The 25,152-nt window shown below is 35.7% G+C and overlaps 1 protein-coding gene across 1 annotated transcript; it reads left to right on the forward strand.

Annotated features, from left to right (window-relative positions):
- The first annotated feature begins 964 nt into the window (after positions 1-964).
- LOC138336329 (uncharacterized) lies at positions 965-24,970 on the forward strand. The gene is made up of 15 exons (XM_069285772.1): positions 965-1,487; positions 1,748-2,998; positions 3,401-3,508; positions 4,424-4,599; positions 4,768-4,830; positions 5,159-5,372; positions 11,814-11,890; positions 13,399-13,602; positions 13,961-14,477; positions 15,090-15,197; positions 16,687-16,796; positions 17,257-17,322; positions 17,723-17,812; positions 22,341-22,390; positions 24,064-24,970. The coding sequence occupies exons 1-15, from the start codon at positions 1,373-1,375 to the stop codon at positions 24,164-24,166; spliced, it is 3,252 nt and encodes a 1,083-aa protein (XP_069141873.1). The 5' UTR covers positions 965-1,372; the 3' UTR covers positions 24,167-24,970.
- Positions 24,971-25,152: the final 182 nt, after the last annotated feature.

Raw genomic sequence — 25,152 nt, forward strand, 5'->3', positions numbered from 1 at the left:
CGAGAAAAAGTCGTTAGGCATAAAAACGCGAAATGTCGTGAAAAAAATTGTAGGCCCCAAAACGCGAAATTAGGTCGCCGGGACTTTACACTATAATATGCTATAAACATTTACATATATTAATATGCTATAAACATTTACATATATTAATATATGTGTATTTATACAGCGCTGTAGAATTGGTCGCAAATCCCAGAATGAATACATGCAGGGTGTGTTATGTGAATATCCGATCTTAACAAGTTAATCGTCTTTGAAATGCAAAAACACAGGTTTAATCGACAATTTAAAGTACACCTCGCTGTGAAATGGCTTGTGTATTTAAATAGTAAGAAGGCCGTAATCTTAGCATTTGTTCCACTAACACAATAAATATCCCGGCCAATTTGTACAAGTGATTATATTTAATAATACATAATCGTATTATAATATTGTCCACTACAGTCGTTCACATTTTATTGGTCAAGGCGAGAGCAAATTATTCTACAGACACTGTTACCGGTAGTAGGCTAGACTAAAGTACATGTATTTACATAAACAAAAAGGCATGTATTGATATTTAGGAGTGAAAAGAATATGACCATTTCATGCTGTTTGGATATCAATGCGCTTAACACATTTTTAAGCTTCATTTTTGTAAGAGGAAAACATATCAAGTACTGATTGACTCAGAATATCTTCAAAAATTTGATCTTTTGAGTTGGTCTTAACGGAAAAAGTTAACCTGTTTTAAATGCATCTTATTATCAGCTTCCATTAGAAAGCATTTGTCGGCGACATACGTGTTCAAATTCTGCGTTTCTTATTACTTGTTGTCTTACAAGCTTACTGTGGCGGAGGTTCCCTACAAGAACCACATAATTAGATTGGCCCGGCCGAGGTCTTAATACTTTTAATCCGTGTAACGTTAGGACTTCGCACCTCTCACATATATAAGATATATTGGTATCCTAGACCTTGACATATACCATGGACAGTCCGTGAAAATGTGGCCGAATCGCCGCCAAAACCCGCGGGCCCTACCAAGTATATCCGCCGGATATCATTTCCAGGGATACATTGGGGACATCAGGAGCCTGGCCAGGAGAACGCTTCCAAGAAACCCACCAAATAATCTACTGAGTTTCTTCGACGGTTCTGTAACCTCTGTATCATGCTCGGAATTGACCTTATCGCCCGCCAATCTGCTAAAGGATTCAAAATATCCACACACTATTCCGGGAGGGTTTCGAAGTGATGAGGACGGAGGCGAACTGGATGTTCTCCGGGACGGATCCGAACGATCAGCTTTCCAATATTTCCCATTGTCAGCACGAGTTGCATTACATAATGTTGTACCTCCGCCTCCAGCCACGGACACACCCAAACGCAGATGCACCAAGACCAAGATGGTTTTGGGAGTGTCTTTATACTTAGCTCTGATCGTCCTTGTTCTCATCATCACTGTTGCCATTCTGGCGTCGTCTTTGTCATCCGCCGCCGCCGGGGTATGTATATAAAGACAAATACTGGAAACTAATTTTATAGATAAGCATGTCATGCTAAACATGCACGGGTTATAATTCAACTTAATTTTCAGATCTAATTGCATAACCCAGTGAATCTTTATGTTTTATTTAGATAAATTTTGTAACGCTCTGAGATTTATCATATTTTGCCGAAGTGAAAATCTAACCGGTCCATGTTTTGTCTTTGATCTCCGAGTATATAATGTTCTCATATCGTCTTTCTTATTATTCCAAGCCAGCCTCATCCGTAAGTGCAATATCCGAGAGTACAACAGTTCCCGGTGATCCTCCGTTATCTACCCCAGTTTTACCCGGTGTGACCAGCCTACCTAACACAGCCCCTCCTATGTCATCAGTGACCTCAACACCCTCATCTGATACTACCCCGAAACATTCATCTGTACAAACCACCACTCCAGTTGTTCAGACGACAGCCATTGCATCAATCACGTCCACGGCGGTAAAGTCTACGGCGATGACAAAACCAACGACAACTGTAAAACAACTAACCACCACGGAAGCAACAGTAACAACGGAATTAACAACGGTCACCAAGCATAAAACGACGATACAAACAACAACGAAAGCGCCAAAAATCACAACACAAACAACTTATACTACTACAACCACGACAACACCAACAACCACAACACCAAAAACAACAACAACACCAATAACAACCACAACACCAGAAACAACAACACCACCAATAATAACCACAACACCATCAACCACGACAACATCCACTACAACACCAACAACCACTACAACAACAACAACCACTACAACACCAACCACTACAACACCAACAACCACCACAGCATCTACTACAACACCAATAACTACCACAACACCAATAACTACCACAACACCAACACCCACTACTACACCAACCACTACAACACTAACAACCACTACAACACCAACAACCACTACAACACCAACAACCACAATACCAACAACTACTACTACACCAACAACTACAACACCAACAACTACAACACCAACCACTACAACACCAACCACTACAACACCAACAACCACTACAACACCAACAACTACAACACCAACCACTACAACACCAACCACTACAACACTAACAACCACTACAACACCAACCACTACAGCACCAACAACTAAAATAACACCATCAACCTATACAACACCAACAAGCACTACAACAACCACTACAACGCCAACCACTACAACACCAACAACCACTACGACCACAAAGTCACAAATATCGACAACTACTAAGCCCATAACCACTCCAGTACCTGTATGCGAGACAAGTCAGTGCTTCTCTGTGGGGTACGAGATGTGGTCTATGATTGATGTGAACTCTGACCCCTGTGATGATTTTTACACCTTCGCGTGCGGCCAGTGGATTCGCTCCCGCCAGGATCTGATCAGTGATGGATACGTCGACCCATCCGACACAGCGTACATCAACCCTGTCGACAGGAATAATCTATACCCTAAACTCCGAAGTAAGTAGAACACGTTCTTACATGTTTCTGTCCAGCTGAAACTCTGCAACGGAAGCACTGACAGACTACTCTTTCAGAACTATTGTCATTCAGAACTCACATCAACTGAAATATTTAACATCTAGCGATCCTTCCAATGTCGACGCTACAGTGGTCCGTTCATAATTGATAGTGATTATGCCTCACAAAGATAGTAATGATTCATACAAACTCCTTTTTCTAATCATGTTTTTTATCGATGCCTTATCTACACTATGAAGTCATGTATGTTTAAAGCCTCTTTATAATCCTTTTTACTGGCGCTCCTGAAATTAAGGATAGGGTTGTGTGATTTCTTAATCCAACATCTACTGAACACAATCCGGATGATTTGACATGATTACTTTTAATTCATCATTTTAGGACTGCTTGAAGATCCTTTGGAGCCGTCGATTGACAGCGTCTTTGCGAGGGCTACCAAACAACTGTACATGGCATGCATGTCGTCCAGTACTGTCACAAGTGATGAAGGTCTGTACTTATTTAGTGTATGTTTTACTACACAGACCTCATATGATATAAGGCTCAAATGATATTAAATAATGAAGATGAAACACCATTTTTCATGTATAAACTCACTTCTTCTTTACAACATGAAGGTTTTAAGTAATATATGAACTAGAAACAATGGTACCACTTAATTAGTGAAGTTAATCTCTCTTTTACAATATGCCACATAAGTTGATTTTTTACTTTTGATTGTAGTAATAAATACATCTTATTAACATTTCCCGCTGTACTATATTATGTGTTATTATATGCATTCATTACATATCCTATTTGTTAATTGGCTTCTAGGTTGTTGTATTGTAAATCACTAGTAATGTTCCTCGTCACAACGTCGATGAAGATCCTGATGTATCGCAACTCTGTTAATATTTAGTAATTGCTCTACCTTTTACACGACTGACTGACTTGGCATCTGCAACACACCTTTCATACTTCACAAAGTCCTCCACAAACAAATAACATTCCATCCACAAGGCCCATCCTCGACAATCACGGTCGTTATGTCTACCCTGGAACTATATGGCATATCGAAACTGAATTTACTTCAGAAGAAAACAAAAGTGACCGATCACATGCTAACAGAGACGCTACCTTTGAATGTAACAGTGAACGACCTCCAACTTCAATCCATACAGTGTACCGTTATTTAATTTTTCGATGTACATCAACGGGCCAAATAATCTGTCACATCTGTTGTCGCACACAGAGTCTTTGATTCAGTGTTGCGGTGTTATAGTTCAGGGTGGATGTAACGACAATGATCCATTATCCTTGGAATATCGATGATGTATCAGGACCTAAAACCAGTATTGCAATGATGCAAATATTTCAGAGCTTACAAATTCTTTCACATCGTTTCGTGTTATTATCCCACAGCCCTGACGGAGTTGCACAAGATTTTGGACCCCCTAGGACTGGACGAGACATTGACGACCGTACTCAGTCTGGAAGCTCTACAGAGATCTGCTGTGACGTCATTTGGTGTCGGAGCTCTGTTTGGTTCCTCTCTCCAGCAGGGGGTCATTGACGGGGTCAATACCCACATATTACAGGTACGTCAAACGAACTTGGTAGGGGTATCTATACAAAAAGCTTATGTCTTGTATCAGACTCTTTAGAGTGTGAAGAGAAATTAACATCATCCGCATAATTGATCTTAATCGTCATGCTTCCACCTCCTAGTTTAATGAACTAGAATTTATTTATCTTATAATTTTAAGTTGGAGCCGCCGACTCTGTACTTTACAGCAGAACAATATCAGAATCCAGTCCCACAGAACAAGGTAAGCCAAACTGCAAGAGTAACTACTTGTCTAAACATCAAGATGAAATAAACAGTTACTAGTGCATATTGCAACTACATGTAGTATTTAATCCGTCCCAAGCGATTTTCTTGTCATCCTAAGGCCAACTATGCATTGTATTGCACCAGTTGCTTCAAATGTCCTTCATTTGGAAATAAATAAAGAATAATACAAAGACAACATAGCAAAGTCAACAACACTCATATTGAAATTATCACTGTTCTTCTGAATTATGTGATGTTTATGTATTTCTATGGGAACTATGAAAACTATATGTTTCTCTACTAGATATTTGTTGCTGTCCTAGGTCCTACAGAACTACATTATACGCGTAGCACAAGCCTTGAATGTGTACTTCACTCCTTTGTCTGATTATGGCGACTATGATTACTTACTTGATCTGAAGAGACGTAGGAAACGGTCATATCACCATACTTATGATGTCGACGACGACGAGATATACGATGATTACAGTGACGACTTTGAAGTAAATAAGGGTAGACGACTTCTACAGGATGGTGGTGAGTTTACATATGAAGTACATAAGGGTAGACGACTTCTACTGGATGGTGGTGAGTTTACATATGAAGTACATAAGGGTAGACGACTTCTACAGGATGGTGGTGAGTTTACATATGAAGTACATAAGGGTAGACGACTTCTACTGGATGGTGGTGAGTTTACATATGAAGTACATAAGGGTAGACGACTTCTACAGGATGGTGGTGAGTTTACATATGAAGTACATAAGGGTAGACGACTTCTACTGGATGGTGGTGAGTTTACATATGAAGTACATAAGGGTAGACGACTTCTACAGGATGGTGGTGAGTTTACATATGAAGTACATAAGGGTAGACGACTTCTACTGGATGGTGGTGAGTTTACATATGAAGTACATAAGGGTAAACGACTTCTACAGGATGGTGGTGAGTTTACATATGAAGTACATAAGGGTAGACGACTTCTACTGGATGGTGGTGAGTTTACATATGGAGTACATAAGGGTAGATGACTTCTACAGGATGGTGGTGAGTTTACATATGTAGTTCATAAGGGTAGACGACTTCTACTGGATGGTGGTGAGTTTACATATGAAGTACATAAGGGTAGACAACTTCTACAGAATGGTGGTGAGTTTACATATGAAGTTCATAAGGGTAGACGACTTCTACAGGATGGTGGTGAGTTTACATATGAAGTACATAAGGGTAGACGACTTCTACTGGATGGTGGTGAGTTTACATATGAAGTACATAAGGGTAGACGACTTCTACAGGATGGTGGTGAGTTAACATATGAAGTACATAAGGTTAGACGACTTCTACAGGATAGTGGTGAGTTTACATATGAAGTACATAAGGGTAGACGACTTCTACAGGATGGTGGTGAGTTTACATATGAAGTACATAAGGGTAGACGACTTCTACAGGATGGTGGTGAGTTTACATATGAAGTACATAAGGGTAGACGACTTCTACAGGATGGTGGTGAGTTTACATATGAAGTTCATAAGGGTAGACGACTTCTACAGGATGGAGGTGAGTTTACATATGAAGTACATAAGGGTAGACGACTTCTACAGGATGGTGGTGAGTTTATATATGAAGTTCATAAGGGTAGGCGACTTCTACAGGATGGTGGTGAGTTTACATATGAAGTTCATAAGGGTAGGCGACTTCTACAGGATGGTGGTGAGTTTATATATGAAGTACATAAGGGTAGACGACTTCTACTGGATGGTGGTGAGTTTACATATGAAGTTCATAAGGGTAGGCGACTTCTACAGGATGGTGGTGAGTTTATATATGAAGTACATAAGGGTAGACGACTTCTATAGGATGGTGGTGAGTTTACATATGAAGTACATAAGGGTAGACGACTTCTACAGGATGGTGGTGAGTTTACATATGAAGTACATAAGGGTAGACGACTTCTACTGGATGGTGGTGAGTTTACATATGGAGCACATGAGGGTAGATTACTTCTACAGGATGGTGGTGAGTTTACATATGAAGTACATAAGGGTAGGCGACTTCTACAGGATGGTGGTGAGTTTATATATGAAGTACATAAGGGTAGACGACTTCTATAGGATGGTGGTGAGTTTACATATGAAATACATAAGGGTAGACGACTTCTATAGGATGGTGGTGAGTTTACATATGAAGTACATAAGGGTAGACGACTTCTACAGGATGGTGGTGAGTTTACATATGAAGTACATAAGGTCAGACGACTTCTACTGGATGGTGGTGAGTTTACATATGGAGTACATAAGGGTAGATGACTTCTACAGGATGGTGGTGAGTTTACATATGTAGTTCATAAGGGTAGGCGACTTCTACAGGATGGTGGTGAGTTTATATATGAAGTACATAAGGGTAGACGACTTCTATAGGATGGTGGTGAGTTTACATATGAAGTACATAAGGGTAGACGACTTCTACATGATGGTGGTGAGTTTACATATGAAGTACATAAGGGTAGACGACTTCTACAGGATGGCGGTGAGTTTACATATGAAGTACATAAGGGTAGACGACTTCTATAGGATGGTGGTGAGTTTACATATGGAGTACATAAGGGTAGACGACTTCTACATGATGGTGGTGAGTTTACATATGAAGTACATAAGGGTAGACGACTTCTATAGGATGGTGGTGAGTTTACATATGAAGTACATAAGGGTAGACGACTTCTATAGGATGGTGGTGAGTTTACATATGGAGTACATAAGGGTAGACGACTTCTACAGGATGGTGGTGAGTTTACATATGAAGTACATAAGGGTAGACGACTTCTACATGATGGTGGTGAGTTTACATATGGAGTACATAAGGGTAGACGACTTCTACAGGATGGTGGTGAGTTTACATATGAAGTACATAAGGGTAGACGACTTCTACATGATGGTGGTGAGTTTACATATGAAGTACATAAGGGTAGACGACTTCTATAGGATGGTGGTGAGTTTACATATGAAGTACATAAGGGTAGACGACTTCTACTGGATGGTGGTGAGTTTACATATGAAGTACATAAGGGTAGACGACTTCTACATGATGGTGGTGAGTTTACATATGGAGTACATAAGGGTAGACGACTTCTACATGATGGTGGTGAGTTTACATATGGAGTACATAAGGGTAGACGACTTCTACATGATGGTGGTGAGTTTACATATGAAGTACATAAGGGTAGACGACTTCTACAGGATGGTGGTGAGTTTACATATGAAGTACATAAGGGTAGACGACTTCTACAGGATGGTGGTGAGTTTACATATGGAGTACATAAGGGTAGATGACTTCTACAGGATGGTGGTGAGTTTACATACGAAGTACATAAGGGTAGACGACTTCTACATGATGGTGGTGAGTTTACATATGAAGTACATAAGGGTAGACGACTTCTACAGGATGGTGGTGAGTTTACATATGGAGTACATAAGGGTAGATGACTTCTACAGGATGGTGGTGAGTTTACATATGAAGTACATAAGGGTAGACGACTTCTACATGATGGTGGTGAGTTTACATATGAAGTACATAAGGGTAGACGACTTCTACATGATGGTGGTGAGTTTACATATGAAGTACATAAGGGTAGACGACTTCTATAGGATGGTGGTGAGTTTACATATGGAGTACATAAGGGTAGATGACTTCTACAGGATAGTGGTGAGTTTACATATGAAGTACATAAGGGTAGACGACTTCTACAGGATGGTGGTGAGTTTACATATGAAGTACATAAGGGTAGACGACTTCTACAGAATGGTGGTGAGTTAACATATGAAGTACATAAGGGTAGACGACTTCTACAGGATGGTGGTGAGTTTACATATGAAGTACATAAGGGTAGACGACTTCTACAGGATGGTGGTGAGTTTACATATGAAGTACATAAGGGTAGACGACTTCTACAGGATGGTGGTGAGTTTACATATGAAGTACATAAGGGTAGACGACTTCTACAGGATGGTGGTGAGTTTACATATGAAGTACATAAGGGTAGACGACTTCTACAGGATGGTGGTGAGTTTACATATGAAGTTCATAAGGGTAGACGACTTCTACTGGATGGTGGTGAGTTTACATACGAAGTACATAAGGGTAGACGACTTCTACAGGATGGTGGTGAGTTTACATATGAAGTACATAAGGGTAGAAGACTTCTACAGGATGGTGGTGAGTTTACATATGAAGTAAATAAGGGTAGACGACTTCTACAGGATGATGGTGAGTTTACATATGAAGTACATAAGGGTAGACGACTTCTACAGGATGGTGGTGAGTTTACATATGACGTACATAAAGGTAGACGACTTCTACAGGATGGGGGTGAGTTTACATACGAAGTACATAAGGGTAGACGACTTCTACAGGATGGTGGTGAGTTTACATATGAAGTACATAAGGGTAGACGACTTCTACAGGATGGGGGTGAGTTTACATACGAAGTACATAAGGGTAGACGACTTCTACAGGATGGTGGTGAGTTTACATATGAAGTAAATAAGGGTAGACGACTTCTACAGGATGGGAGTGAGTTTACATATGAAGTACATAAGGGTAGACGACTTCTACAGGATGGTGGTGAGTTTACATATGAAGTACATAAGGGTAGACGACTTCTACAGGATGGTGGTGAGTTTACATATGAAGTACATAAGGGTAGACGACTTCTACAGGATGGGGGTGAGTTTACATATGAAGTAAATAAGGGTAGACGACTTCTACAGGATGGTGGTGAGTTTACATATGAAGTACATAAGGGTAGACGACTTCTACAGGATGGTGGTGAGTTTACATATGAAGTACATAAGGGTAGACGACTTCTACAGGATGGTGGTGAGTTTACATATGAAGTACATAAGGGTAGACGACTTCTACAGGATGGTGGTGAGTTTACATACGAAGTACATAAGGGTAGACGACTTCTACAGGATGGGGGTGAGTTTACATATGAAGTACATAAGGGTAGACGACTTCTACAGTTTGGAGTGAGTTTATATACACAAATCGTTGTAACAACAAAGCCTTCGCAGCATGCATATCATTTGTCTTTAACGTCTACAAATCAAGCTGAAAGATCGTGTATGTCTAGTCTATCATAAGTGTGTCCCAGTTGTTACCGAAAGCAAGCTGAGACTATTTGAGAAAGAATTGTACAGGTTAATCTGAAATGGATACTAAAGTGCCACATCTAGACATGTTTGTTTTCAATGTTTACTACTCTCTCCCGTATTGTTCTGTATTTATTACTGCCAAATCCAACTTGTAATTTCTCCGTCTTTTATTTTTTCTAGATAGGGATTGGATTCCGTTTTTATGTTAACCATGCTTGTATGGAGCAATTCCTCTAAGAATATATTCTATGGGGCGCGTTAGCATGTTTACATTTGACATCCATCATTTTTAACAAAAATGAAAGCGCTGCACGTCGCCCCGGTCGGGATATTTTTTCCCGTTTCTTTATACACATGTTCATTTAAAAAATGTTTGTATCATATATAAATATAAAACATATATGTATTGTTTACATTTTCCCAAATTCTATGAAAAACAGCAATATACACGTAATGTTACGTCAAAATGTAAACAAAGCCATGTGTTTCTTTAAAAAAAAAGTAGCCCCTTTAAGTTGCATAGAACATTTTTATACGCAAGTTCAAAGTTCAATGTTACCATGCAGTTATGGAAAACAAAATCGGCTAGTACTTGCGTATAGTGAACAAGCCTAGCAAGTGTAAATATATAATCATGCGTTGATTAAACTATAGATCTATAACAACGAGGTTCCATTTGCTAGTTTTCATCTGAAGAAGTGTTTTCATGTTCATGATCTTCTTGATGTAGCCTTTTTCCTTATTTGATCTTTGAGCCTTGTTGTGCCACTTCTTGAAGGTTATTTTGTCTTCAACACTCTACGTTACTTGTTGCAGTAGATAACACAATTGCGTCGTTATAATTGTTACATCAAACTGTTTACAGATCATTTCATCTTGTTCTTGTCTTGTTGCTTATATTTGAAAATAAAACAAAATAATTCTGATCTGTCTAAAGCAAAAGATTAAACATCCCTGATATGATATTCCAGTTTACTCTTAAAATCATTTTACTGTTTGCTTGGTTAAAAAAAAACTTTTAATGGGATGTTCATAGATTCAGTGTCCTCCATTTTGATCTCCTTACGTAATGCTCTACTTTTTTGCTTCTTTCGTTGACTAAGATCCTACATGATTATACAATTATTAGCGTAGTCGAGACAAGGATTATCAACCAATTTACGTTGTCTGAATCCACCTGTAGTTGAAAAGTACAAACATATCATTTAATTTATATTTAAATAAATAAGTTCATTTTTTCTTACTCGGATTCAATGGTCATTGTATCCATTGCCATCAAGAAGATCGCCAATGGTTGGCGTCCGTTAATTATTCGCCTTTTCCACTACGTACATACGGTATATTTCGCACCACGAATCCGTCTATTCATGATATGAGATTAGATGTAATATGATATTCTTCCATAAGTCCGTGTACGTATACCATATCTGTCTCAGCGAGTGCAACTTTTCCAATACATTTTGATGGTGAGGTTTGTCGTTGAAGCAAACACTGCTTATTCTGTTGGACCATTAATTCTGTCCCTTTACTTTTTTTCTAAAACTATACATATATCAATATTTTGTTAATAAATGTCCTTGCTTAGTCATTTCGATAACGTTTTTATGCTGTTATTTGTTATTAGCAATAACTATAGAAGTATGTGATCCCAACTAATAATTATAACAAATATTTAAACTTTCAACCGAATTTGATATGCACAATAATCAGTTCTGACTTATTTCCACCGTAATTGTTTTTATTTATTGTTTAGTCTCAGTACCGTATTTAATAATTGTACATTCTTTAACCCTACCTTTGCTAAATTCCTTTATATATAACTGTGTAGGGACGACTGATGACCTGTACAGTAGACTCACGGCTTTACTCACTACCACTGTGGATATTGAGAGGAAGCTAGCCACAGTAAGTAACGCCATGCTAATACCACCAGGGGCCAGCAGCACTCGGTATCAAGGGAGGATGGTAAATTGTACTAGAAAAAAAACAACTAAATACTTTTACATATACCACAGTGTTAAAGTATTATTAAAACAGCTGAACATTAGTCAGTTATTGTGTTCTATTATTATTAAAGTCTAGGTTCTCATATACTAGATATAAAAAGGTTTGGTTCCTTCAGCTCAAAAAAACTAATATTGTAATTTGTTTTCCTTATTCATCATCAAATTAATTTTTGAACCTAAATTTCAATCTGGATTTCAAAATTCATGTAATTGATATTTAGGAATAATTAATTATGTCAGAAAATATGTTTACTTTAAAATTGATAATTAACCAGCCAATCAGCGGCAGGGTCAAAATTCTATCCTGGGCTCAATCTTCTATACACAGGGGCCATTTCGAAGATCTATTTTTCATTTAGGTGATTGTTCCCTACTATACCCGATACACAGCTCAAGACGAATAAATTCTTCTGTGTTACACCTGTTATATTATAATTTACATGTGTATAATAGTTAATTGATTAAGGTAAAGATGCTCCACCGCCGACAGAGCATAAATGATATTCATCATTTGAACAATAATTAGTGTTTAATCGTGTATACATAAGTCTAATTAACACAAAAAAAATAATATAAAATAATTTATTTTGCTTTTGGGTCATGCGCAAACAGTACTTCATTCCATATAGGATATAGTGCCACGGAATTTTTTCGTGATGCAATTAATTATTTTTTTTATATTTTTAACTTGAAGTAAAATTAGAAGCTCAAACTTTTCAACGGCGGTAATGGTGTAAAGAAAGTAACTTTTATAACTGAAGAAAAATACTAAATCGTCTGCTGCTGTTTTTGATAGTGAAAAAATACCATTTGTCAGCGGTGGAGCATCTTTAAGATAATATATTCTGTAATGTAGATGGGTGTATCAGGGTCGGTTGAATGACACACAAAGCCCTTCTTAACAAAGGGGACATGCATATGAATATTATGCAATGCAGAATGTTCTTAATTGTTAAATAAAGGCCAGATTAACTCGATCCAGCTTGCTTCAGATGTAAGACATGTCTTTCTTCTATATGTAAAACCAGACTCAAGATACGGTCAACAGGTTAAACAATTAAATCCTGTTCAATTTATTGGATTTTTCATCCAAAACATAATAACGATATGTGTATGGATGGAAATGCAAATGGCCTAATTAGGTAACCATTCAAATGAACATAACTTAGTTGATAATGGGGACGTATAGAACAAACTTAGTTATAAGTACTTTGCAAGCACACCTTCCTCAGTTCAAAACCATGTATCATGAAGAGGTCGAAATCGTGCAGGTTCTATAGATAACAAAACTATTTGCAATGTTAAAATTTGTCACATGTATTTCACTTATGGCAATTTTTGTATATGTACCATAATATTAAATATAAACACACCTTGTAATGACATTAAGACACCAAAACTATACAGGTTATTAGCCAAGATTCCTCACCGACCGTACAGTTTACCATTGAGACATTGTCTGCACGGCTCCCAAACATCCAGTGGACTGAAGCTACCGGAGTCACTTTATCTGACCAGGTTCTCATCAAACACTATGGTTACTTCGAAATCATAGACGGAATCGTGAGAGACACGGACAAAGATGTGATTAAATTCTTCATCTGGATACAGGTCAGCCCTTTTGAACTCAATTTTATCAACATATCTTAGTTAAAATTCTCCGTAGAAAAAAATATTTCAAAGGTTAAGGGAAAATCTTAAGGACATTTCCTTCAGTGTTGCTTTCCAGATTTTATATGGAAACAGGTTAGCTGTTATATGAGTTCAGACGATATTTCATATGGATACAAATTAAATTTTACATGGAAACAAATGCATGGTTTCATATTGACATAATGTATATGTTTTTGACGTAACAGATTTCTTTTGACGTTTACTTTTTACCATCAATCAAGTCAATAGCAAAATAATATGAAAGTAGCACATGATACTCTTTGTGCAAGAATTATAACGTATATACATTAAACAGATTCTGTTGTCCGGGATATGGAAGCTCCTTCCTTCTACGCTCCGAGTATCCCTGGACGGCCTGGGAGGACGGAGGGAGCGGAACTATAGCTGGTCAGACTGTATAGACTTCACCATAGATCTGTTATCACGAGAACTTCATACCGTCTATACCGACATGTATTTCCAAGAAATCATTCAGTCAGAGGAATATCTAGCTTCGTTGGTGGGAAACATTACATCTTCTCTTGAACAAGCCACGTCTCAATCCAGTGTTCTGTCCGACAGCACGAAGATGGTCGCTACTGAAATCCTCGGTGTTATTTCCACCAAAATGTCCAAAGTGGAAGAGGTCCGTGATGTTAACGTTCTGATGTCCAACGTACAAGTAAACTTCACTTTTCTACAGCTCGGACATAGGTACAGGGTGCGTTCTTATAGACGTGACGTCACGGATAAATTGCATACGGAAGTGACGTCACAGGAGCCTTTCTGGTACACGTCACAGCCTTACTACGACAAGAACATGGATTCTTTAGGCAAGTAATCCGAAACTGTAATATCCTAATGATGTCATCCTAAGCACTAAGATTTCTGCTATGAATTTTCTTGGTAGTATTAATCATAGAACAAAGTAACATTACAATTGTATCTTTATGACAGGTAGACGTTATGTAGTTTCCCAGTACCTTACCCTATGGATAAATTAAGCCTAACTAATCTTTTTATAAACATATTATGATATTAAAAAACTTGTTTGAAATGCACATGATGCATATTTTTTTCTTTACTATGTATTTGACAAGAAGGGGATATATCTTTGTTTTTCGAGGAATGAGGGGTATTTGACGAATAACAATTCGAGCTATCCGGGGTTTCGTTACATATATGGGAACATGATCAGGACCATACAATCATTTCGTCGAATATAGGGAGAATTTGAGGAAGACTAGGTCGAGGGGTTATACTATAATTGTATATTTTCTATATGTGTATGTTTTAATAATCCTAATACTACATTGTTTCATTAACGTAAACATTATTGTTTAAATATCAACGCAAATAATTACGCAAATAATTCATATTTTATCGTAATACACCCATTATTATTAAACCTTTGTATTCTTACTTAATATATTTCTGTTTATCAGTTCTGCCAACAGCTCTCACGGCTCAGGAACTACCACAGAAGCCACAGTTCTTTGTGTACAGTACTCTGGGCCGACAGATAGCCACCGAGCTTCTTATACCAATTTACAGTACGTAGTTGTATCGTGTGATAGAATTCTTCAAATAATATAGAACATAACATTTAAGAAGTCTCCTTCTTTAGTATATAAGACCAGTCCGTCAATACTGACGTTTTGTGGTGGTCTGGGGTTAGGACCCAGTGGTAATATACAGTGAAGGGTTTTTACTTACGTTACTTACTGTAAATGTACAATTTTAAGCAATAAACCTATTTTCCGCAAATTTCGCGCTTGAAATGCTGCACTAAAACACAATTGCTTTAACTGTACATTTTCTAAATATTTTCTGTAAATCGTATTTTTCCGTATAATAAGTACGTTTATATTAATTACAGTGTATCAGAAAGAAAAAAATAACTATTAATATTCGAAACAGTTCAATTTTCATTAATTTTTATAGCTAAATCACCTGAAATTACCTTGTAATCTCTTGATCTATCTTGATAAAAATGTAAATGATCCTTCGAGTTATTACCAAATTACCTAGCGGTGTACGTTCCTCCTATAATTGTCTAATGCCCAGTGCCCATACAACAAAAACATTTATAGCACAAGCGAGATAACCACCTAAAAATGTTACCAAACCAAAAACAACGTTTTTTAACAAACAAAAACTAACAGAAAAAAAAAGAGGAAAAAAAACACAGAAAAAAAAGCAAAAAAATATTGTTTGAGCGGTGTAAATAGTTTGTTCCATTAGTCCCATACAAATTTCCGTTCCAAACACCGTTTCAAGATGACCATATTTCAGGTACATGTATGTCCACTTCAAAGGATGAACAGTTGTGTTGCTATGCTGAATTGTAGTATGTCATTGTGATGACACTATCTGGTGCCTTAATCAACAATATCGTCTGACATCGAGTTCAATATTAATTTCATCCATCAAATCCTTTTTGAGCATCCATAATAACACCAGGACATCTGCTGTGCTGTCTTTAGATTATAAAGTGCTTTGCCACTTACGAAGAAGTTAATTTCGTTAACACATTCTTGTAAATCTGTATTTTGGGTATGCAAACTTTTAGAAAATCATGACTCAACTCAAGCGATATTGTTAAAATAAATCAATAATGTTATGGTATTAGTATATTGATATCGTCCGAGAGGAGACACAAGTTAGCAGAATTTATGTATATCTTATATATCAGTTTTCGTTTTAATTTATTTTTTATGGACATCTTAATTCACTTCTTGAAAATAAACAAAAAACAACAAATACAACAAAAAATATATTATTAATAATAAAAAAGAACAAGAATAAAAGAAAAATATGTGTTTTATGGGCACTTTACTTCCTTACAAATGAATTTAAAATTGAAAACAAAAAAGACTAAATGAAAAGAAAGCTTCTGAAATCAATTGGACTTTCCCCATATTCACTACAAAGGTCTTTTAATTCAGTAAAGGGAAATTCGGAAATCTTTCATTTGTTTGCATATAAATTGTCCATTCTGTGTCTATTTTTTTCTGTTTCATGAATTGCACTTTTTTTTAGATAATATGAATGTCACAAACATGACCTTGACCTGGTGGGATGACGTATCTATATTAAATTTTGAGGACGTTATGACGTGCTTCTCTAATGGAGTCGCTGATATAGGGACCGTAAGTTTTTTATGTAGATAAAGTACTTCGTTTGTGTAAAACATGTCATTAATGTAAGTAATTGTAAACACCTGTATTCAGTGATATATTCTTGGGTGATAGTGGAATGTGGCTGGTAAGGTTGTCACACACATTTATATCCTCTTGGTTTATATCTTTGTCATTATACTATGATGAACTAATTGGACAATACTGAAAATTAAAATTTGTGAAAGAGAAAAAAGGTTAAATGAACTTCTTCAAGTCTATATAAGTACATGTACTACTACATTTCTGAGCCTCAAATGCATCCTCCAAAACCCTACGGACATTCACACATTGCACACATAGCATGCCGTCCTTAAACCTTATAAACAATACCAAATATTCAATATTGCACTTCACAGCCCATTTGCTGAGAATCACACTTGACTGTTGTGAATAAGGTTATTAATTGATCTGTGATTTCTCCATTTTGCAGATGAACACAGACGCTATCACAAGTCTGATCGCTAAAACCCATTCAGCTTTAAATATAACGATGAAGGTTTGTAGCGACATTAACTACAGTATACCTGTTCTGTAATGTCTTAATACATAGTTAAATATATTTTTTACTGGATACTGTATGTCCATGATACAGGTATTGTGTCCATTGACGAAGACAGACTATCTGTAACAAAAGGTAAATGTATTTTAAAGTGCTCGGCATTACTATGTCAATATTTTGTTTGCATAGCTCTGTTGCAAATATTCGCAAAATTGTGGATTTTATTTTATATGATTTCCTAAGAGAAAGTTTTTAGACTAATTGTATTTTTGATAACTTCGAAATTCCATTGTGGTAAGCATGCGTCAGTGAATACCTGATGATTTATTTTCCGATCGAGATAAGCACATCAATAGCTAATAGTTATATAGTATGATTGTTTCTTTTATTACGGCAGGGGTATGACTGGAAGACATTGTCCAACAGCTACCGTGTCCCGATGTTAGACTACGTTTCAGAACAGCTACAATACATAGCGTTTGCCCAGGTATGTGTAGTCTTTATTGTACCACATACTTAGTAATCTAACAATTGTGAATAACTAGGTATCAATTACTGAATAATCCAAAACCATCTGATCAATTCTTTTTATGTACATAGGTAATATTATCATCATCTGTTGAGATTTGCGTCCAACTAACTATACATACAAGTCCTTACAATGGCTTTGTCTTAACCCAAAACAAGGTATATATCTTCCAAAACAAACTTTAAAGCATTAACAACATCAACACACATTTATTATACATACAAAAGAGACGTCAAGAACCGCGATATTGGATAAAGTGCATTGTTGTAATGTAAAGCATTGTCTACCTGTGGTTTCAATGGAATATTTCAAAATGTGACAAACAGTTTGCGATCAACTTCGAGGACGAAAAGATCATGGGAGGTAGCTATATAGCTCTCTACCACATTTTATCTCAAAGAGTTGTACAAAAGAAAAACAATCTTTAAGCAAACGTTTACTTAAAAAATGTGTGTCACATAGTTTGTGTCACCTGCTCGATATCCTTTGATGATTTATGCACTGATTACCTACATATATGTATGAGATAAAGTCGTAATCTTTTCCTCCTTTGTATACATATTGTAAATAAAGCTACATCATATTGAAGATGTTTACATGTACAGTTCATGTTAAAGATATTTACAGTTTCTATCGGAGATATTCTACATAGCTTTTCAATTAATTTGTATAAAAAACAGACGGACATTACGGGAGCTATTTATAAAACCTAAATGATACACACGTACATAGTGACAGGGGGATGGAACAGTTCCTGTTATGCATTTGTATACTATCCAGAGGAGTGCCGTGATACATGTATCTGTGTTGAATGTGACTAGTATTCATCTACTCCGGTTACTAGCCGACAGTATTTAAATATATCCGGAATACACAAGTAGATATTATAAATTGTATATGCACTCCAAAACACTCACTATGTTTACTTTAACAGTCGCCTGTTTCCGTTGTACATAGTGAACACAATACATAGTAAATTGTAATTGATCATAAGCGGAGCATCCTGTTGACAATCATATTGTTCATCCTCCGAACTGCTTTCACTTCCCTGTTTCTTTAGATCATTTACTGTGTGCTCTTGGTTCATGACCCATAGTTTTCATACGACCTTGCTTGTAGTTTTCCTCCTCTTAATCGTTGAATGGGTGTTTCTGAAATGTTCAAGTGGCACTTATGATCACTGTTCTCTGAATCAGTTTCACTTTCTGATAGCTCCAGTATGCTTTTTGGTTCATTTGTAACAAATCGAATGATTTCTTGTCTTTAATAGATCGCCCTTTTTGGTACTCTCCAAACTTTATTGTTCCGCAATCTTCCCATTCTCTTGGATCTCCAAGGTTCTGTTATGTTTCAAACTGTTTTGATATATTGGACGTGGTGTGAATTGATCAACAGATGGTTTTTAATACCATTTTTTTTAATATGACAGAAAAAAAATCTATATATAATTAAACCTACAAAACAAGTGTATACAATTAACAATCGCATGATTCATGGTCTTTCTAAAATTGTCCGTTTTTGTTGTTCTCCAAACCAAAGTTATTGATTTATAAATCCTCCCAATAGTTAGTCTCTTTGTTCAATAATTATGTAGTTTGACACACGTTAGACAAAGTTCTATTAAGTTTCAAACTGTTTTGAACTTGACTCGTGTTGACGTACAGATGGTTTTAATATCATTAATGGTTTGCCCCTTAGACAGAAAAAATATACATGATCAAACCTATGTACAAGACACGTGTATACAAGTGTAGCTAAATAATCCATGAATGATGTCTTAAGTATTTTAAAAACGTGTTTATTTGAATGTTGAATTATTCATTGCGGCATGTGCTTGACTGCAGAGTTTAATATTGCCGTATGCATTTTCAGGAAGCTAACAAATGAAGATGTCATTTTGTTTTTGTATTTGTTTTTGTACATTTGTATATTAGTTATGGAACGTGTTAAATGTAATCATCGTATACAGCTAGTGTTCTATAGTGTGCTCTTGATCTTGCGTTCTTCTTGGAATTAACTACGTATGTATACGCCCGTGATAGTATATGGTACTGGCGTAAAACAATAGATATCGCTAGTTCTGTGTTATTTCTGGATATACGACCTTTCAAGCCGGATATATGACACTTTACATCACGTGGGCTTACCTATAAGGGCATTGAGGTATATAGGGTGGCATTTATATATCTGCGTGACTCTCTTACTATCATGGGTCACTGCATCTCTCGACTTCTAAATAGCCAAAAAAGCGTCTGAATGCGGATATAGTCAAGCGTCGTGCGATTCAGACACGCCTATATCTGGGAAACATCTTGTCTGTGCAATAAGGGGGATTTCCTGTGAACTGCTACTTCCTTGTCTGAAAAACCAACACAAATATACATATACATATCATGTTTCTATATATGCAGTATATGATGCATTTTGTGTAACACAAGATTTGATAAACAAGATTTTATAAACAAGTACTCTCTCATGCAATGTAAAGTAATTTTGCAAACCTTTGTTGAAGTGTAACAAGCTACCATATCTTTTCAGAGTTATGCTCCTTTCGTATAAGCCTACAGTTCAGTTCTTTATCATTTGACCATCACTACTGGGATTTCAAAGAAACTTGGTTGGAATAAACCTGTTAATACAAATATAGAATGGCCACCATGCAGTCTCTAGAATATTGAAAAAAAATCACTGAACTATAACTTGATCATATCTTTGTCTCTACTACAACTCTGATTCTAGAGCTTCAAATTAGGGAGAGATAATATAGTAAAGAGCTGAGAAAGTCTTAACGACTTAGGGACTGTTGGCCAGTCTATTCCGTATATAGAATGAGTTACTACCCTGCCTGTTTATCAGAGATATGCCCCTAAGTTTTAAAATGGTCGACCGACTTGTGAGGGTGGGTTAAACTTTAATCTCTTGGCCCTAATAGAGAATGAAAGGATTCTGATAAGATTATGAAACGCCGTCCGAAGCGTGTACTATATATCAGTGAACACTAGACATGATGGTTGGTGAAAGTCAACAATCGAACTCTAAGTCCGTAACGAACATAAAGAAAAGTTGATACAAAAGGCAAAATTATTCCAGGATAAAAGAGCATGTAGGATGTTTTTGAAATATTGCCAAAAGCATGAAGAACAATCAAACTATTAACCAAAATTAATAAGAAAGAATTTTACCCTAAATATGATGAATATATTAAATGATTTAAAAAAAATCATCGAACGAACTATCAATGTATGAGAAGTATGAGAAAACTTGTTGTACGTTGTCGAAAAGAATTTTTACAAAAAGCAAAAAAAAAAAAAAAAAAAAAAAAAAACCATAACGTCCACAACGAACTTAAATAAAAGTATTTTACAAAATATCGAAAGATCAACAAGAGAATGGAAACCCACTATCGGAATTCAGAACCACTATATGAGTTTTATACACGTATAATATGTAAATCGTTATTAAAATAGTCTCCTAACTACCTTTCCGAAACAAACATAAAAGTTTCTTAAAATAACAGTAAAAGTATATCAGTGACCTAAAATGAGGTTTAACACCCAAACAAATGCAGGATTTCCTGTGTAACTAATATTACTTTAGTAACAATAAAGATTAATTTCCTGTTTGTCATCTGGCGCAGTGATAATCAAATAATACGCGGTAATTAGGACGACGGTTGGAAACATAAGACTATCCGCGTTATGAAAATCAACATGTGATTTATTTTAATTGAATTATTCAAAATGTAATGTTAAGTGTAGTATTTACGGTTAATTAATAACTTTTGCGATTCTACAAAATTATTAATATTATTTTACATTCCAATTAAAAAAAAATAAATAAATAAACGCCGTTTCGGTTTAGGTATATATCCTTTAATTAATGATTGCTGGCCTTATGTAAGGTACAAGTTGTTTGACCAACTTTAATCATGTTTATGTCTCGTCAATCAATATCTGTACTCAATGTTTATTGTCCGTTTCGCCATTTTGTTTGTACCAAACAAAGTTAATGCTTGTTTAGTGAAATGAATACCAGCACACGAGGAAACATCAGCAGTAAAACTAGTGACGGGAAATTTAGTTTCTGTGAATGAGGAAGAATTTTTTTATTTCTTCTATACACATATAACGATCTATAACCACTTATTACTTATATTTATATTTTGCAATGACATCATCCAAAAATAAACATTTTTATCATAAACGATTACAAAAATAACAATACAACATATGATAATCTATAAGAGTAAATATTGATACCAGCACGATGTTTATAATAAATAAATAAGCAAGCAATTAAGTTTGATTTAAAATATGATATACTGTGATTTTCCTCTCAGACAGATATGTAAAATGTCATAATCTTACGCTATTTTGGAATATACAAAGGGTACATAAGAGAATATATTTTGCAAAATGTTAAACTCAACAAGGCAATATACCTGAGATATGTATGATATACTGTATAATTAATATTCATATTTCAGAACTTCTGTGAAATCCAAAGCACGGAATCTGGTCAGGTGTCGAGGAAAGTGTAAGTACCAATAATGAAGTTATCATAACTTGTCTCAGTGAAATGTTATTGCGAAGCGCTGCTGCAGACAGCTATAATCTAAGTGTACCAGTGTCGAGTTTTAATTGATAAATGATCCATGTTCGTTTGAATATGTGAATTCAAACATAAACTGTTGCAATAAATTGAATATTATGTATGGCAAGTTGGATATCTTTCTTCTTCAAATAAAGCCTATCACATGGTTTAAATGGTTTCATTTTTCAATTTATTAAAATTACATAATGTTTCAGTTTTTTTTAATTTAAACTTAATACATTTTTCTTAACTGAAACAATGTTCCACTTAATGGTTGATAAGTAGTTTCCAATCAATCCGACGTTTTATTCTCTAACATTTTGTTACGTGATCCCCATCATCACCAACATAATTATGAATATATAATATAGAAGGCAGTTGTGAAATACTGGAATTGAACACTTAAAAAAATGAAAAATAAATAAGATTGTATTTTGGTGAGACGTGTTAAGATACCTGGGGAAAACTCTAAATGCAAGCAATATCTGCAATACAAAAATTATAGAAAACTCATGATCAGAAGATTCAATAGCGATATTAAGATAACTAAGAAAGTTATTCTTTAAAAATTTATAGTTAAAAAGGGTTAGATTATGCAACAGATATTCCACACTTAAGTTTGAAGATTTCTTTGAAAATTTTACAATGGGACTAGTTTTTGGAATATCAGAGTTTGAAAAATGTTATTTGTTATTGTTAAAGAATTATCAACAGGCTATTTACTCTTCTTAACATATACCAATACATCTCAAATTAAGCTGATATTGTTTAAACAAAGAGGTTATGATAATAACACCATTAACAATCGATTTATACATGTATCTATGGCTCGAAATAAACAAAAAAAATTTTTTACATTTATAAAGATGAAATGGAAAAGATTTATAAACTCACTTTAAAGACCCGAACCAGTTTTTAACTTCAATGATAACAATATAAAATAAATCTAATGCTTACTACCAAAACATTCTTATTAACAATTGACTAATTGGACAACACTCTATGTACATTTAAAAAAAACCCATTATATTTGGACGACTGTGAAAAAGTATCCAACAATCGAACTAAAAATGACTATGGATTACTATAATCGATATAAATTTAGGTACCAAGGTGTAAGATTCGAAAAACAGGAATATGCTTTTGGCAAACACGATACAAAATATACAGTACTAGATTTCATATTGAAAATTTACAACTTCTAGTGAAAAAATACTGTTACACCTCGAACAAACGGTCTAAAACTCGTAACAAATGAACTAGGAGCTCACGAGATTATAATATCTGATACTAGTATAAAGTGTTAATTAGACTAAAAGTAGTTGCAGATAATTAATAAGTTAATTAATAAGTCAAATATTGAAATTTAAATTTAAAACATATCTGTGACTTATAAGATTACCCATTTCGTCTTTTTCATCTCTACACAAAGTAGTAAACTGCCACATGATCTTTTGAAATCAGCTAGTGTTTCGGCATAAAAGTGGGAATATGAGACGTCTTAATCTCAATGCCGAGTGATGTTTTCTAAAGTGCTGATGAGCTATTTTTGTTTTTGTAAGTTATCGTAAACTACTACAATTATTAAAGTTATTCGACTTATTTAACATTTCCAGGGTTAACGATGCCATCAGCAATACATTTGGATTTTCCGATCACTTCGGCTGTTTTTCACCATTTCTAATGGACCGACAAAACAAATGTTCGGTGTTTGGGTGATGAGATCCATATGGACCTGTCATGGACACTACGTGTGATTCTAAGACAGAGCACGCCAGACAACGTCACCTGAAATTTCGTGACGGTACACGTGTCTGATATCGTCACTTGTGGCTTTTGGTTTTGTGACTGCATCATAAGACATCAACAGTCACGTAATTTTGTGACTGCATAAGACATAAAATGGCACGTGACTTTGTGATGCATCATAAGACATGAAATGTCACGTGGTTTCGTAACACTACATCATACATATGTAAGACATCAAATATCTAGTGATTTTGTGACTGCATAAGACATAAATGGCACGTGACTTTGTGCTACATCATAAGACATCAAATGTCACGTTATTTTGTGACTGCATACCGAACATCAACTATCATGTGATTTTGTGACTTCATAAGACACAATGTCTTTGCGACTATTGGCAGCGTCAAGTCGTGTGTGGAAGTTTAAAGAGACAGCAGGACTGGTTTTGTGACGGTGGATTATGACGTTCTCATTAAAATCTTCAGATAATAAGTTGTCATTTGGAAATTATTTAAGAAGTGTAAATTACACATTTATTCTGATAAATGTATACGTCTGAGTGTGTCAAGTGGTGGTACGTATGGGGTGTTATAAGATATAATAGGCATTGTTTGTATAGAATCATTTCGTTTGTTGTTTACTTCAGCTATTGGTTGTACTTATGTCTTTTTATGATAAGGTTTTCTGGCTTTTCTCCAGTGTCAATGTACAAGGGAAACGGGAGTAAGCCTGTACTATATATATTACATTGTAATAAATACATGGATTATCAGACTGCGGAGTTGTGTTGGTTGTCGCGACATTGTTTTATTATTGTTAGTCATAATCAGTACAATGTCCAATGGTGCTGTGTACTTAAAAGTTATATGTGTCATAACTGACGACAATTCTGTCTTGTTGTCTTCTTTATCTATTGAAAACCATAAGATTTGATGCAGTATGTTTTGAAAATTATT

The sequence above is a fragment of the Argopecten irradians genome, chromosome 12, assembly GCF_041381155.1.
Source record: "Argopecten irradians isolate NY chromosome 12, Ai_NY, whole genome shotgun sequence".
Classification (NCBI taxonomy): Eukaryota; Metazoa; Mollusca; class Bivalvia; order Pectinida; family Pectinidae; genus Argopecten; species Argopecten irradians.